Genomic DNA, 18,132 nt, shown 5'->3' with positions numbered 1-18,132 from the left:
AAAAAAAAGTTGTCTCGGGTACTTCCGGGTTACATGTCACATGACCTGTCTCTGCTGCTCTCTGCGGCTGCGTGAGGAGGAGGCCGAGGAACCCGTCAGGTTGAGGCTGCAGGAGAGACAACAGCATTGTCATTATATACATATTGTTTTCAGTCCGACAGAAAGAGCCATGAATCCTGATATCACCAGAGAGAGGAACAACGCCACTTTTGACGTCGAGAAACTGACGCACATCTTGGACGGGAGCCCGGAGAAGACCAGGAGACGGAGAGAGATTGGTGAGTGTGAAGTGTCCTCTTTACCCGAGGACCGAGCTCGTTGACGCAGAGACCGAGAACAAACCCTAAAGTTGGTTATGTAAGGGTGGTGTGGTGCAGCACGAAGGTAAACGCATCAAACACCCTGACACATGTGGGCTTCATTCACATCCTCTGTGTGTGAGGCATTCAATGCCATGGGGAAGACTAGGATATGTCAATTGTAGTGAACCAAAGTGTGTCAGTGTGACATGTAAAATGTGTTTATTTGATACAGTACCAGTCAAAGGTTTGGACACACCTTCTCATTCAATGGTTTTTCTTTATTTTTTATTTTTTTCTACATTGTAGATTAATATTGAAGACATCCAAACTATGAAGGAACACATATGGAATTATGTGGTAAACAAACAAATGCTCAACAAACCAGAATATGTTTTATATTTTACATTCTTCAGAGTAGTTGAATGAAAAGGTGTGTCCAAACTATATATATATATATATATATATAGTACCAGTCAAAAGTTTGGACACACCTTCTCATTCAATGGTTTTTCTTTATTTTTTATTTTTTTCTACATTGTAGATTAATATTGAAGACATCCAAACTATGAAGGAACACATATGGAATTATGTGGTAAACAAACAAATGCTCAACAAACCAGAATATGTTTTATATTTTACATTCTTCAAAGTAGTTGAATGAGAAGGTGTGTCCAAACTTTTGACTGGTACTGTGTATCTCATTGTACATTTGTACTGCACTTTTTTTTTTCGAGCCAAAAGGTTTTGCCTAAAAATAAAGTTGTCTGTCAAATGTCCATCATAGTTTCCCAAGGGTGCAAGATGACATTATAGGATGTCTCTCAACTGCCTAAAATCCAAAGATATTAGCTCATCATTTTAAATGAGCAAGAAAACCCCCACAAATAATCACATTGTAGAAGCTGCAACCAGAGAATTTTGTATTATTTTCTCCAAAATGACTCTCAAAGAGTAATCGATTATCACGTTTCTTGTTAAGTTTCTGTCCATTAACTTATTGATTAATGAGTTACACTTTACTGAACAAGTGACTGACGTACAGTGGATAACAGGGAGCTGAGAGAAGCAAAGGATAAACTGGTTGTTTGCCTCCAAATTCTGATAAAAGAAGGTTATATGATGTATTTGGTCTCTAAATGTGGCCTTTCCAGGATCCATCCGCTCAGTTGTGACACAGCTATTTAAGAATGGATGTACTGTATGCATTATGTTTGGGTTTTTTTATGTCTCGGAGACCTCAGTTCCATCAAGTTCACAGGAGGCTGTGAATGTTGGTAAATAAGGAGGAAGTCATGGTAATTGAACCATAAATCACTGGGAATATAAAGTGATGGCTAAACTTTATTTTTTTCTAACAATCTACTGTATTTACTTGTTATCCAACTTTCGACACATTTCATATCTTGATACACATTTTCACACATTGCTACACACTTAATCGACTTTTAGAAATATCCACTTAAGCTGTAATATATGTAACGTGTATACTAGAGCAGCTGTTTAACTAAAAGATACATTTCTTATTTCATTTCCACCATCCACTATAGAGTCAATGGTTCTCAGCGACCCGGACTTCCAGGAGGAGGACCCAAACTTCCTGTCCCGCAGTGAGCGCTATGACCAGGCTGTTAGAAAAAGTGCCCAAATGATCCTGAAGCTCAGAGAGTATGGCATTGCCGACCCAGAGGAGATCTACTGCTACAAGAAGTATGTGGTAAACAAGTCCACGTGTGAGGATGACATTAAGCTGGCGTACATAAATTGTGTAGATCCATATAGGTCTATGATGGAAACACTGAGGCAGGGCAGCTAAAACAATTTCAAATCAGCTTATAGGAAGGCCGAAACAAAAAGCCTACGAGAAAAGGAGATGATGTCCTTTTGAAGTGCTCAAAACAAGATCTCAAGTGTTAAAAAATGTGTGGCTCCGGCCTAATAATTTGGATTTTGAGTTAATGTACATGATGATACCTCAATATGAGTATTTTGGAGATGTAGTAATGTGTTCTATGATCACTAAAATCATGTTTAGCAAGCAATATAAGGCACTCAACAGCCCAATCATTCATTTTTTTTGTTTGTTTGCATGTCCTCATGAACATGGAGGTAACACTCACACAAGTAGTGCAGAGTCAGAAATAATAACTTCTACTGTGTACTTCTAGTCATTTACAATTAAAATTTAAAAGAGAGAAGTGACGAACAATGAAATGCTTTTTTCCACAAGCTTAAGTTTACAAACACAATATGTGAGAAAAAAAAAAAAAAAGAAGCTAACTATGATGACCTCTGTCAGATACCGCCAGTATCAAAGGTGTGACCGACTGTACTTTACGGAAGTAATCAAATCATATACCTGGATAGGTTTTTAATTGTCATGCAATATACAAAATGGCATTCCCAGTGTTAGTTTTCTAATGCCAAAGGTTGTCATGACGCCGCTCAGGCACCATGATATGAGATCAGCCATTAAAAGCGGTGGACCATTTTAACATGTTTTTACCACCGGTTGCATAACTGTCCTGTAACTAAATATCAAACAACTAAATATCAGGATGGTTTTTTTTTTCCTGGAAAAAATCCGTGTAGGTGTGTGTGCTCTCCAGGCAACTGAAGACAGTCGGAGCAAAGTTCAAGATAAGATTAAAACTGTGTCAGAGGTCGCAGGTTTCACTGGCTGCACAACGTAATGCAGTGTAGTAGATACTCCAAATTTAGGTTTTTGTCAAATTTTCAGTGTGCACTCCAAAGCTTTCCGTCAGCCTATTTGATGCATCCAGTCCCAATGATGAAGTACCTCAGCTGGAGACTTTTATTTTATCTGCAAGACGACAGGGACCAGACACGTTACTAAGTGTGTATGTGTAAGTTAAACTTGAACCTCAGCCATAAAAATCAAGTCAGCAAAGGCATCAGTTACACAACGTTGGAGAAACATCGAATCTGAATTAAAATTGTGTATCCTAAACTTTCCCTTCACCCAGTATGGTTAGAGGCAACCAGATTGAGGCCATGGGGCTACACTTTGTCATGTTCCTCCCGACCCTGTACAGCCAGTGTGACCCTCAGCAGTCCAGGAAATGGTTACCTCTGGCCGAGTCCTTCCAGGCCGTGGGCACATATGCCCAAACCGAAATGGGTCACGGTCAGTCCTGGACTTAGCCCTTAACTTATGTACTTGCTTGTTGATGTTGAAAGGCCCCTCAGACACAATTTCAACGTGCTGTTTATACAATAGCACAAATTGGCATTTGTGTTTTTTTTAATTTTTTTGCCAAAATTATATTTGGAGCAGGGTGAAAAAAAAAAAAAAAAAAAGGCCTGTTACAGCAGGTTTGGAAAACTGTTGAGTTCCAGGAGCAGTTCTGGTGATGTCTTTGTAGATGTTTGACAGAGCAAAATCATGTAGAAAGAAATTCAAAAGTAGTTGCATGTGTGTCCTGACTGTTGTGTCCATACGTTACATTTTGTTCTAACAAGACGTAATGAATTGTGGCTGGTTAAGTACGCGTGCTGTAGCTGCATTACTAACAACGCCCCTGTAGTGGTTGTCCCTTACACCTTTAGGGTCAGCAGTAGCTTAAAAGAAGATATATTAGTTTTGTCTCGTCTTTTCACAAAACATATTCCCAACTACATTAGGTGGTTCTACCGCTTCCCGACTCACAACTCTCCCATCTTTATGTCATGATCATTTACCAATGGTGAAGCTCGTATGCATTTTGATTACTGATTACTACTTACTATTACTTTCCATCACTTTTGCAAATGATGAACTAATTTTCCAAATGATTTTAATCAGTCATTTATTAATTATTTGGTCTGTCTTTTGTTTGGCTGTTGATATCTGAAGTGGTGAAGAAGTGTCTCTGGTGTGTGAATTAGGAGGTAGTGTAGACTGGAAACTGGAACTGGTCAGATTTTTTTTTTTTTTTTTTTTGTCCTTTTATGCAATCTGGCATCAGAAGCCGGCTGACATGTTTGGTCTGGGATCCCATAATGAGGCTGAGATCTAGCTCCTCAATGTCTCTTTGTAATCTGAGAGAATGGAGGCGGTGCCAGCTGTTGTTTGTTGCCTTGCTGTAACAAAGTTTAACGGACGTTATTATGAATTAGACCCGATGATTAGTTTAGTTTAGTGTTTTGGCAGATTGGAACAACACTTGGCCAAATCCAAGAGTATCATTTATATTGTGACTTAATGTCCCCCGTGTCACTTTTCTAGAGCTACAACTAACAAAAGTTATCGATTACTCTTGAGTTTGTTTTGTTTATGAACCGTTTGGTCCATAAAACATCAGAAAAAAGAGGGAAAATAATGGCAATATCCATGTCATTAAATGTTTTACAATATGACCAGGAAATGCTGTGAATTATAACATTTGATATTTGTCAGTTTTTTGCATTTTAAAGTGTTATCAAAAACGATACCTAAACATTTTATTTTTTTATTTTTTATTAACATACCTCACAATTTTTATCTGCCAAGACTTGATATTAGTGTCCAAAATATCCATTTAAGGTTCCCTAAACATGTGCGCTGTCTTTTAAACTGCACGTTGCCAGACTAGCTGAACATCCAGGTCGTGTGTTTGATACTGAACGTTTATGCTCTGGTTTATGGTCACAAACGGTGACAGGAAGAGCCTAAACGGAGATGTGACCTAGACTAAAGTGCTCTACATAACTGAGGTATTCATTCACACGTGTCAGCAGGGGAACTTTTTTGGTACAGCTACTAAAGACTTAAGATTTAAGCCAAACTGTGACCACGTGATCAAATCAACATGCATGATATGCTCAAAAGCTGTTTTAATTTGTCTCTGTCACCAATGCTTTCAATGCTTTCCTGCACAAACTCTGTCTTCACCTCTTTCTTCTTCATCTGAACCATATCAATTGCTACCCATAATCTCTCTTGTGTATTTTTTAAAAATACTTTATCCAACATTCTCTCCTCCTCTCATCTGCACTGACATGGTTCAAACATTCCATATTTCCTCTAAATATCTCCCTGCTTGCCCTCTCCACATCACCCCCTGCTTCTCTTCTCCGTTTGCCCCTGTCCTGCGTGGCCTAGCTGTGTGCACCCAGACAGGCCAGAGCCCTTGGATCTCCATCTGGGGATGTTCCTGCCCACACTGCTCAACCAGGCCACCCCAGAGCAAATGGACCGTTTCTTCATGCCCGCCTGGAACCTAGAGATCATCGGCACCTACGCTCAGACTGAGATGGGCCACGGTAAAATGAACAGAGCAGTCCGAACTATCAGGCCTGTTTGGGCCGGTCAGCAGACGGGGGTTTATGGTTACTTTATTATCGGCAGTAGACCCCAAAAATTGTTTAGTAGTGACATTGTTTACATGTAGGTGCTACATCTTTAGGATTGTGATAGTTCTCATGCTTTAGTTTGAACGAATGTTTCGCTTATTTGTACTAGTTTGCATTCATACTAAAACTTCCACCAATATTTATCTGAGAAGGTTTGACTTGCAAGTGTTTTAACATCTTCTCCAAAACTTTCTTTTCTTTTGTGTTGGATAAAAAAAAAAAATCTGTTTCTTTTACTAACAATCTTAGATAGTTTGTATATGTTTGTTTTAGCTGCTGGCTTTAGTTGCAGACCAGTACAGCAACACAGATTCAGTTTGAATGGACCAGCTGACCTGTTTTGTATCTTTTAGATTCAAACTCTGATGCCATCCAGCATATGGCACTACACAGATACAGCATGAGTATCTTAAAATATGATTGTTGCATATGTGTTTAGATCTGTCAAACATCTACAACGTGCACTGCTTTGCTCCTTTTATGTGTGCTCCATCCATTGTATTTTTCATTATAAATTCAAATACCTATAAAGGCATATTTCCAATTGTCAAGGGCTAAACATGTCTTCTATCCATTATCCTATTTGATATTTTGGGTAATCTTTGTTTGCTTGTATGATTCATTGATTCATCTTTAGTCTGTTAATGACACATCAGTTCATTTCTGCTTTTCAACTGTGTGTTTGTGTGTGTGTATGTGTGTGTTTGGTGGTCTTTGATGCGACGTCTCTCCAGGCACACACCTCAGGGGGCTGGAGACCACAGCCACATATGACCCAGCCACGCAGGAGTTTGTCCTAAACAGTCCCACAGTCAGCTCCATCAAGTGGTGGCCCGGAGGACGTAAGTACTCTCACACTGTCATGTCTCTGCAGCACTGGACCAAAGAGTTATTTTGCAGCATGGAATTGGAATAATACCAGAATTTCTGTAAGCATAAGGAATATGTTTTGTTTTCATCTAGATGTTGCACTGCTGTTTTCTTGTTTTTCTTTCAGGTGAAAACTTCATTGACATTCAGAACAAACGTTTTTTTTAACCCTCTCACTCCCTCTCTTTTGTAGTTGGAAAGACCTCCAACCATGCCATAGTTCTAGCCCAGCTTTTTACTCAGGGAAATGGCCACGGTCTGCATGCTTTCATCGTACCCATCCGCGACATGGACACACACGTTCCCCTGCCAGGTAACCAGCGTCTGCAATATGTCTCTGGATTTGGTGTTTGTGGTGAAGTCGCTCCTCATTTACCGTCCTGTCTCTGCTTCTCTTTTTTTTTCCCGGTGTGTGTCTTTTTTTTCCTCCGCCTCTCTTAGGTATTGTGGTTGGAGATATCGGCCCCAAGTTTGGCTTCAGTGAAGTTGACAACGGCTTCCTGAAACTAGAGAACGTGCGAATCCCGCGGGAGAACATGCTGATGAAATACGCCAAGGTGATGAGACGTTATTGGAGTTGATAGTTTCCCTGAGGACGCACAGGGTTAAGACGATTAGATAGTTCTTGTTTCTGAGATTTGGTCTTCTTGTTTGTAACGATTTGCTGACAGCGCAGTAACACCTATTGCTACACTAAAGGGCTTTTTTTCAGATTTTGTTTCAACTTTTTTAGAGAGGTGATGATTCAACTTTGTGGTCATTTTAGAGGATGTCAATGGTAGGGCTGCAGTGAATTATACAGAGAGATATTTATTTTATTCAGCCTACACTTATTAATATAATTGGACTTGACTGTTGACAAAGTAGTGTTTGCAGTTGCACTTTGCACATTTTAAGGCTGCAAAATAATGATTTTGCTACAGTCCCCTTTGTAAGTTTGCTATTCTGGAACTTGATTTAGCTGCATACCACTGGAAGATACTGAAGAACCTGTTTATAGAAACAGCCTGCAGTACATACAATTTAACAGCACCACAAATAGAATCAACATCTCTGTAATACAGCCTAAACAAAAACTGATCATTACCATCTTCATGAAGGCAGCATTTATTTAAGTACAGTTGTATTAGACTGCTTTCCTTTTACCTGGGTGTGCCTTATAAACTCTTGTAATAAATAAACTGAATTTATTTAGTGTATTGCATTTAGTGTTTTAGTTTTCTCCTGAAGCATCCACAGTTAGAATGACTCTGTCTCTCCACCAGGTGGAGCCGGATGGCACCTATCTGAAGCCCCCAAGCGCCAAGCTGACCTACGGCACCATGGTGTTCATCCGCTCCATGATCGTAGGCGAGTCAGCCCGGGCCCTCTCCAAATCCTGCACCATCGCCATCCGCTACAGCTCTGTGCGACACCAGTCTGAAATCAGGCCGGGGTAAGTCAACACATATGAGTGCCCTTCAGCAAACAGCTGCACCAACATTGCATTACTCATAGAAGTTGCAAGGAAAACGCATGCTTAACGTCAGGCTCAAAATTAGATTTTACATTTAGGCACTGGATACTGGAGATGGAAATAGCACTGTGGTTTTTCATTATTTGATCTCTTACCACACCCTCGTGTATCAAAGGGAAGTCCAACCTTTTTAAAAGAGATCCTGAAAACTCAAACCTGTGTGTTTGTGTCCCACAGAGACCCAGAGCCTCAGATCCTCGATTTCCAGACGCAGCAGTACAAGCTGTTCCCTCTGCTGGCTATGGCCTATGCCTTCACTTTTGTCGGTCAGTATATGAACCAGACCTACCAACGCATCAGTGGAGACATCAACGAGGGGGACTACAGTGAGCTGCCTGAGGTACTGACCGGACACGCACATGAAGGATGTGATCTAGGTTTGATGAGGACAGAGGATGATGTATATTGACCGTTTTGGCTGTAGATTGACTATTTCTCATATTTTAGTAATCCATGGCAAATTCTAGCACAAACATTAGATTTCTATTTTAAATGTGTATATAATGTGTATCATTTTCAACCAGTGTTTAGGCCTCCATGAAGCTCTTTTCACCCTCTTTGCCCTCCCATCTCCAGCTCCATGCCCTGTCTGCGGGTCTGAAGGCCTTCACCACGTGGGCAACCAACTCTGCCATCGAGGTGTGCCGCATGTCATGTGGCGGCCACGGCTACTCCCGCAGCAGCGGCTTGCCGGACATTTACGTCGAGTTCACCCCCACGTGCACCTACGAGGGAGAGAACACAGTCATGATGCTGCAGACTGCGAGGTAACCCGTCACACAGAATCGCACGACAACAAACGTGACACCTCAGCAGGATGACGTTCTCCACCCAACTGTGACTCAAACACAAGGTGGAAAAGCCTCGGTGGTTTGTTTCTGTGTTGTTAAGAGTGCTCATACAGTAGGAGGGATGTCATCAATTTAATTTGTGTCTACTTTAAGCTGTAACATTTAAACTTATAATAACATCTGTGTTATACCACAATGTATTTTAGTACAGGTACTAAGCAGCAGTGCTTTCACTGAAGTACACAGACATTTAGCTTTTTTAACCCATTTTTTTTTTCTCTCACAGAGACTAGTGTTGACACACATGGGCATAAACATACACCCAATCAGTAGCCCTATCAAACCACAAATACAGGGGACACACCCTCCCACAGCAAAAACAAACACGGGTGACCTTTTATATCCCTAAATGATAGCTGGTATGGTTATTTACTACCAGCACTATAAAGTTTGAAATGGTTGTTAAGTGATGTTTGCCGGGCAAAGATGTGCCAACAGTTACTGAAATGTTCAATTACACAAGGAGCTCGTATCTGGACAAACACACAGAGGCTAAAGGTGTTGTGAATGGGTTCAAATGAGGAAGTGGATTCATGAAACCACACTTGGATTTGGTTTAGTGGTTAGTAAAATGTTACACAATCATACAAGAAGGAAAGAATTACGTTCTAAACGGTACCACAAGAAATACTGCATTTGGACACGGCTGAGTTTCATGAATAAGAACATAAAATAGTTCACCATGTTTAAGTTGTTTAAGCCCTCTTCAACTTTTGTCTATGCAGATACCTGGTGAAGAGCTACCGGCAGGCTAAGGCCGGACAGCAGCTGAGCGGCATTGTGTCGTATCTGAATGAACCAAAGCATCAGAGGGTCCAGCCCCAGCCCGTCGCTGCCAGGCCAACCGTGGTCGACATCAACGACCTGGTTAGCCTGGTGGAGGTCTACAAACAGAGAGCTGCCATGTAAGAGACACGAGCAGTAGAGAAAACCATCTAGTTATTTAAAGCCTTTTACCATTGCATGTTGTTTACCCACATTTTTATCATTTATGTTTATGTTGAAGTACTTTTACCTAATTTATTTTTTTACTTATATGTATTATCCTTAGTCAATGTACTGCTTCTCTGATCCCTCCACTCTTGGCTCATGGTTGCATGTAATGTATGACGCAAGCATTATTATTATTATTTGCCTCTTAGTGTTTGGATGTTTGACATGGGCAGGTGCTAAAATCCAGAAATGTAAATATAAGTGTTTAAAAAGTGCCAAAACTTTTTTTATCTGCTGTGCATCACACTTTTAGATTTTAATGTCAGGTGTTGCTGTTGGCCAGAGCTTTCAGTTTTCAACATTAATCACCATCATAGTCTAATCCGTTTTCCCAAAGAGTATCTGTCCAGATCTGCTGTTCTCTGCTGTCGGCCTTTGTCTTTTTCTCTGTCACTGACATGATATGGGCTCTGATCACATCCCTGCATACTGTCAGCCTTAGTCACATCCAAATTCATTTGGCAGTCAGAGTCAACTGTGTTAGGAGCACAAACAGCGGCTGAGCCAGTCTGGTGGAGGCCAGCCTGCCAGTTCAGACATTAGAGGGATAAAGGGCAGTTGCGTGGTAGTAATCATTTCTTCTGTGTTTCTGATAAGGCTCCCTTTTAAAATACTCCATCTATTAAAAAAACATATAGACTTGATTCTTATTTCATAAGAGAGGTTCCAGATTTTAGCGGAATTTGAATTAAAGAGACGGCCTCTCTGCTGTTCCTAAAATCCAAAGATAGATATGTCACCATGTTGTTAAAACTGAGGAGGTAAAAAGTGTCTTAATGTTTTCAATGAATGTATATTAGTGACATCTTTGGTTAATTCAGATAATGTTTGTGTGTTTGTAGTCTAGTTGAGCTTGCAGCTAAGAGCATCCAGCAGGAGTTGCAGCGCAGGAAGTGCCAGGAGGACGCCTGGAACAACAGTTCTATTGACCTGGTCAGAGCCTCAGATGTAAGTTCAGTTCTGTGTGTGTGAGAGATCATTACACAGTTTAAAGCTTTTCATAGCTTGTGATACACAGACATGGCTTGGACTTCTGGGTAATTGTAGAGATTGATGCCAATCTCCCGAGCCAATATGTTGTTCGTTGTGATGCTGCCCGAAGTCAAACTCAAATCCTTCTCATGTCCGTCTCATTTCTTTCCATTCATTTGTTTACCTACCACTCTGTGTTATTTTGTGTCCAAGGCCCACTGTCACTATGTTGTAGTGAAGCTCTTTACTGACAAGCTTGGGGAGATCGGTGACACAGGGATACACTCGGTGCTGTCGACCCTTGCTCTGCTGTACGCCCTGGATGGCATCAAAAAGAACTCTGGAGACTTCCTTCAGGTCAGAAAAATCATAACATACAGAATAAAACATGTTCAAAATTCGCTGTTTATGTTATTGTAGGTGAAACAGACATATTGTGCAAAGCGGCACCTAGTTATTTGAATACTCCCTGTGCTGTTGGTCAGGTTTACTGTCTGCTTCCTTCCATATACAAAAACAACCTCTACTCAGTCTTTGTCTCTGAGCTAACAAATTGGATTCTTGTGTGTCAGGTTTGTATGCCTGGGCTGCTGGTAAAGAAGGGAAAATTAGATTTAGTTTCATCAGCTAAGCTGTAAATTGAAAATGAAATATAAGACTTGATACTTTGTTAAACAACCCGCCGTCTCTCTTGTCTGTTCCCTCACTGTCAGGGCGCCTGAGTGAGGTCCAGCAGCACGTTTTCATCCACATCTCCATCTGTTTTATTTCAGGCTGGACTGCTGAATGTGCCCCAGGTGCTGCTGGTCTCTGTGCGTGTCAAGGAGCTGCTGTCTCAGCTGAGGCCCAACGCCGTGGCGCTAGTCGACGCCTTTGATGTCCACGACAAGAAGCTGAACTCGGTCCTGGGACGATATGATGGCAACGTCTATGAGAACTTGTTCGAGTGGGCACGCCGCTCACCGCTGAACGCCACAGAGGTCAGTCAGGGTCACAGGGATGAAATCAAAATATATCACGGCACAGGTGCTACTGATAAAGTGTTATTTTGTTAGGGTCTAAGGGATTTAATTTCCGCTATGCCATATGGCCTTAAAAGCAACTAACAGGCTTCTACGTAGGCTAAATGCTAGCAACAAGAACCGGATGCAGGCCTTACCTGATCCCGGTGAGCTAAGCCTGCTTCCTGCAGTCACCACAACGGTGCTTTCCTGATTGTTCGGGCCGTTCTGGTCCTCTTCGCTCGGTCTCAATGAAATGTGGGTCTTTCCGTTCATCTGAAGTCTGCATATCTTATTACTTCCATTTCTGCTCTCCTTTGCGTCTGCTCACTGTTGGGGCTCATATGAGAAAAGGCCGGAAACAACCCACAAATAACAATCGACTAAATGTGACCGTAGCAGTAAAGACAAACAAGTCTCAATTCAAGTCATAATCGGATAGCATTATCAGGAAGAGAAGCAGTTTAATATGTTGCACAGTGAGCGCTTTATTGGTTGCTATTTTGACACTGTTACTATCTTGGTATAGAATACAAACATGATTCACAGTTGCATTTAAATGGATGTGTATGGTGACATAGTGACTATTTCTATCACACTGAGTCGGTCAGTTCCATAGGTTACAGAAATAGTAGAATAGTGACTTAAATATCTTTATCTGACTTTATCTAAGCTTACTCTAATGCATGAGTGCATTATTGTTGTATCTCCAACAATAATCATGTGGCATCAGATGAAGAAGTGTATTAGATTACATGCTCATTATTTCAGTATAACAAATATTCCATTCCCTCTTCCTTCCCCAGGTCCATGAATCCTTCCACAAGTACCTGAAGCCTCTGCGGGCCAAACTGTGAGCTGAACCCTGGCACCTTGATTCCTGGCTGATACCCATCAACGATGCATTTATAAGCACAACCTTAGCCACATTAACACATCATATCTACCCCATGTTTAGCTGGTATTTACCAGGCTGCAGTAATGTAGCCTTTTGATGTTGATGGCCATACTGAGCCTCTCTAAAGGCCCTGGTATACTGCAGCATGTTGGGGCTGTCTACACAGTGGGCTCTAAACAGGGAGGACATCCTAAACAATCTAAATACAATGGAATTATTGAGGGTAATGGAAGCAAAACCGGGAATGAAAATTCTACATTAAAATCTCTAGTGAACTCATTAATTCGTGAAAAAAAAAAAATAGCTTTAAGAATACTGACAACAATCAAGTAATTGCGGTTTTAGATTTCTATGTTCTGTAGAGAGATTTCAATTGTCAAGTTTCTTAACATTTCATTTTCCCCATCTTCACTTTCTGCTGCGTGCCTGATGGCTCCGCTGTGTGAGCCAGCCAAGATGGAAATGCTGTTTGTTTTTTTCTTTTTTTCTCTAACAAGAACAGAATGTTATTATGAACGTTACACATATCGGAGCACTTTATGTGAGGAACAAACCAACAGCTAAATCCCTTTTGGTTGTTTCCCCTGACGACGAGGACCAACATTTTAATTGAAAAGACACTGTGCCATTTGTAATAGCTGTAATTAAAGAGGCAGTAGTTTATCCACAACCTTTATCAACTGCTGTAGGCATTAAGAAAGAAATGCACAGGGTTGTGGCAACTGTTCTTCCTCACAAGTCTGTGGCAACCCCCCGTACCCGTGAACAATGGTGTAATATGACTGACTTACATTAACAGCCGAGAACCAATAGAAACATCAAGTGAATGTATAGAATATTCCCCTTAAAATACCGTTGGCGTCAGTAGATAAAACCTCTGCATATACACCAGCTGTTCTCCAGAGCAGTACGAATTAAAAATGCCTTAAATGTCACTGTCCTACATCGTATCAGACTGTTCCTCACAGCCTTAAGTTGATACTTCCCTTAAAGTTTATGCTTTTAGAATCAAATACTCTCCCTTTAGGCTTCCTTTTGTAGAGAACAGTTCAGCTTGAATTAATGACAGTCACAATGGTTTTAACTTTTAAAATCTTCCACTTGCTGTATTTCAATCAAAAGGGTTAAACAATTTGCCTTTTACTCTGATCCCCACCGCCCGTCACACCTTGTTCTGTATAATGAATAAACTGGTCATACTTTAACGATCAACTTCACAGATACCAGCGTGTACTGAGGCTGATCTCAATAGAGAGAATAGGGCCCATCGAGACACTACGAATGTGAGACAGTGGAATTATTTACAAAGATTTACCAGAGATTAAATTGACCACTTTGGGATGATTTGTTCGAAATGCCTCAAAGCTGAGCTGTGGCGTCTCTCTGTCAAGCAGCGTGTTCTGTCTTTAGAGTGAATGATGGCACTATTCTCTGCGTCCACATGCTCCTTAATTTGTGTTTGTGTGACAGAAAGCTTTCTGCAGATAATGGGGAAATATGTAAAATGTGCACAGAGCACCTGTGTAGACAGGCTTTTTTGAATTTATGACTGTAATTGAGTATTTAATGAGGCCACATATGCACTATGTATGTGAATTAGTATTCTCCCTCCCTGCTGTGTGGGGTTGATATATTCTAAAGAAGGGTCAAAACACATTTCAAACCACAAACTTTAAATTAATCCTGTGTTAATATGCTGCAATGTTCAAATCCTGCTGACTGAATTATTCTGGTTCATATATGATGAAATATGTGCTAACTGGATCTATTTCTTTATTGATTAATGCTACCCTATCTGTTATTAAAGTTTCAGAATCAAAATACGTTTTAGAAAAGTGAATAAGCAAGCAGGAATATATAATATTTAGAATTGGTAGATTTGTGCTCTTGGTTTATCTCAGTGGGCAGAAGTTTATTTTTGTCACTTAGCAACCAAATCCACCAGGCTGGTGAATAATTGTAGCAGCAGAACGACTCCAGTAAGATTCAATCAAGTTTTTTTGTGACTGTAATGACATGACTATTAAAAGGAGAACTTTATCCAAAGCCTCACTTTGAACTGTAAGATGATTAGTGGGATAATTATGTGCCTGAGGAAGATGTCCTGTCTTAATCTTATCAACTTAGTGTTAGTACAAGGTGAATAGTATTTAATTTCTGCATTTGTGTGACTTCAAATCCGTTAATTTCTGCCATAAGGGCATTATTATCAATATGTAACGACTAAGCTCTTTGTTAACCATATTTGTGTGATTTTTTGAATAATGATTTAAACAATATGATTCTAATGGTTGGTAAATAATTTCATCTGTAAGTTAAATAAATTAAAAAAAGTAATAAATAATCAGTGTGTGTTGTGTTTATCTTTATACTGCGGATAAACAGCTCAAACAGTATGAAGTACACTTTGGGAAATACTTGCTACGTTAGGCTCAGTATTAATAACATGCATTAACACGTTCATCGGAAATGTATTGTAACTTTTCTCAACTAATTGGGTTTAGCACCTTCCAGGCTAATATGACATGCAGATCCTGCTGCAAAAGTGTACATTAAAAAAATACATATATATATATATATATATATATATATATATATATATATAAGGTAGCGTAAGAAAGCCTTCTAAGGGCGGTTATTTATTTACACTTGTTACATTGTTAATTTAACACAAACCATGATCTTTTTTCTAACCTTTAAGGTCCCATATATCAAAAAGTGTGATTTCCAAGCCTTATATTACAATATAAAACTTATGCAGGTTTAAGTGTTGTATTTGAATGTGAAAGTGTCAAACGCTCAATCCATGAAGAAATCCACACAGCCTGTATTCAGAAACTGTGACTTTAGAGGAGCCCTCATGATTTCTGTACAGTTGTCAGACCATTTTACAGTTTTAAACCTAAATATAATAAAAGCGTCTCAGTTTATTTCCGGTTGTGTGAATGACAGGAAGTAAACATAGACCTACGCTGTTGTCTAGCAACGTAATTCATTTGAAATGAGCTAAAACGGAGCGTTTCAGACAGAGTGAATATACACATGTATATTTATACAGACCGTATGAGAAAAAGATAGTTTTTTTGAACATTAAAGCATGTAAACATGTTCTAGTAGAAAACAAAATATAAGTATGAACCTGAAAATGAGATTTGTCCCAGCAACTAGGACAACTGTACACAGAACTCAGTTGTAACTTTTTACTAATAAACCTTTTTTTAATTAAGTTCTATGTTGTGGGAGAACCGGATTATCCGGAGAAAACCTCTAACATTTTTAAGGAAGAATGGATAGATTAAGAAAGTTTTAAGTTGTGGGAGGAAACCGGAGTACCCGGTGTAAAACCCACGCCATCACAATAACAAAATCTGACTTCACACAGAAGAGTCAGGTCCGGGAATCGAACCCTCACCTTCTTGTGTGAGGTCAGATTTTGTTACTGTGTGGCCCCGTAGACCCATGAGGCTTTTTTTCTTCCATCAGTGATCTCCAAAAAACTGAAAAATGACACCACAGCATCACGTTTCAGTTTTCCAAAGATCCTCAGAAGATGATTGCCTCTCTCAGGGCGTCCTGTTGTCTGCTGATGGTCTCTCTCTCCGCCCTCATCGCCGTACACTTACCCTCCAGGGCTCTTTCTTTGTCCGCTTTTTTGCTGAGCTTCCCGAGTTCTTTCCGAAGGGCGTCGTTCTGCCTGCTCATGGCGTCTTTCTCCACTTTCAGTGCGTCTTTCATGAGGGCCAAAACTCTTTCCCCTTGGAGTGTCTCGCATAGCTCCTGGATCTTGAGCTGCTGGGCCCGGTTGTCTCGGTTCAGGGCTTCGTTGTCTGCCTTTGCTTCAGCCATCTTCGTCTTCAAAGCTCGTTCCTGTAAGCGCCGTTTCTCCAACTTTATCAGTTCTTTTTTCAGATTGCTGCTTTGTTTGGTGAGAGCTTTTTTCTCGGCCTCGGCTGATATATAGTTTGCCTCAAAAGCGCTCAGATTTCCGAGGTTCTCGCTGAAAATCCGTATTTCACCTGCCACTCTTTGGTTTTTTTGCTTCAGGGCATCTATCTGCTCTTTCAACACGGCAGACTGGCACCTCCAGTCTTCCTCATTGAGAAGCTTCTTGTGGGTCTCAGAGTGTGTTTTAATCAGGGCCCTACTTTGTGCCAGCAGGACTTTCTCCTCAGCTTCCAGTTGTTTGTATTTGTCCTTCAAAGCTTTTGGAATCTGTAGCTTTCTGTTGAGGTCTTTGATCTGCTGTTGCAAATTGCCATTGTCTCTCCTCAAGGTGTCCATGTAGTCCATCCTTTTCCTGCACTGGTCACGCCATGTGTTTACATTTTTGTACTCTTTGTGGAGACCCTTGAGTTCCTGCCGCAGGGCGACATTTTGGCGACGCATGGCCTCTTTTGACGCCTTCATTGTGTCATTCATCTTGTGCAATGCTTTTTCTTTCTGGAGCTTTTTGTAGATCTCCTGTAACTCGTGTCGCAAAGCGTCATTCTGCTGGCTAATGGCCTGCTTCTCTGCATCCGCGACGTTGTAAGATTGCTCCAATGCTTTGACGTGGTCGTGCCTCTCCTTGAGCTGCAGGATTTCGTCTTGCAGGGCATTATTTTGCTGACTTACCGTCTCTGTCGCCTTCTGCATTTCAGCGATCATTTCCTCTGCAGCGGTTTCATTTTGGAGTTTTTTGTGCAGGTCTTGAATTTCTATTTGTAGCTCCTCACGGTCTTGTCTCAGGGCTTCACTTTCTGCCTTCACTTCGTTGAACCTGTTCTCCAAGGCTTCGCCATTTAGCTTTTTCAAAAGGCCTTGGATGTCTTGTCTCGAAGTTTTGTTTTGAGAGGCCAACACCTCATTGGTATCTCTCAGATCTTTTAGCAGGATCTCCCGATTGCGGTGTATTTTGACCTTCCGAAGGAGCTCCCCCATTTCTTTTTGAAGGGAAATGCATTCTTCTCTCGCAGCATGTCCCTCTGCCAGCATTGTTTCATAATTTTCCTCCAAATACTCACAGCTGTTCATCCGTGTCTTGAGGTCCTTGATTTGGATGTGCATGGTGGTGAGCTGCTGACTTGCGGCCTCAATGCTCTCATTTATGGCACTGTGGATGCTTACTTTACCGTTTTGTTCATGGCGGAGGTCCATTTTGTTGTTCTCTGGGTCTTCCGACAGTCTGTCGGTCGCAGCTTCTCTTAAAGTTAGTTTAAGATACTCGTCTCTTTTTACCACAAAAATACAGTCCGGAGCTGTAAAGTCAGTGTTGAAGAGATTACTGCCTTCTCAGGTGAGTTGGTGTAAGTGTGTGAGTTGAAGGTGCTCAGTGAGAGATCTGCCTGTAAGTTCTGTCTTTATAAGTTTAATGAGAATGTTGATGATACATCAAAGCAACATCGGAATTATGTGACAT

The 18,132-nt window shown here is 40.8% G+C and overlaps 1 protein-coding gene across 2 annotated transcripts; it reads left to right on the top strand.

Annotated features, from left to right (window-relative positions):
• The first annotated feature begins 15 nt into the window (after positions 1-15).
• acox1 (acyl-CoA oxidase 1, palmitoyl) lies at positions 16-15,072 on the top strand. 2 transcript variants are annotated; one of them, XM_054603899.1, is made up of 14 exons: positions 16-278; positions 1,850-2,009; positions 5,383-5,543; positions 6,368-6,475; positions 6,697-6,816; positions 6,945-7,060; positions 7,769-7,938; positions 8,197-8,359; positions 8,596-8,786; positions 9,596-9,775; positions 10,706-10,811; positions 11,049-11,192; positions 11,609-11,815; positions 12,643-15,072. In XM_054603899.1, exons 1-14 carry the CDS (start codon positions 41-43, stop codon positions 12,691-12,693), a joined length of 2,115 nt encoding a protein of 704 aa, XP_054459874.1. In that variant the 5' UTR covers positions 16-40; the 3' UTR covers positions 12,694-15,072. The 2 variants fall into 2 exon arrangements, with proteins under 2 accessions (XP_054459874.1, XP_054459875.1); XM_054603900.1 differs by lacking the exon at positions 5,383-5,543 and adding an exon at positions 3,287-3,447.
• The last annotated feature ends 3,060 nt before the right edge of the window (positions 15,073-18,132 follow it).

Source organism: Anoplopoma fimbria, chromosome 9 (assembly GCF_027596085.1).
Source record: "Anoplopoma fimbria isolate UVic2021 breed Golden Eagle Sablefish chromosome 9, Afim_UVic_2022, whole genome shotgun sequence".
Taxonomy (NCBI): domain Eukaryota; kingdom Metazoa; phylum Chordata; class Actinopteri; order Perciformes; family Anoplopomatidae; genus Anoplopoma; species Anoplopoma fimbria.
This window is presented reverse-complemented; position numbering and strand designations above follow the sequence as displayed.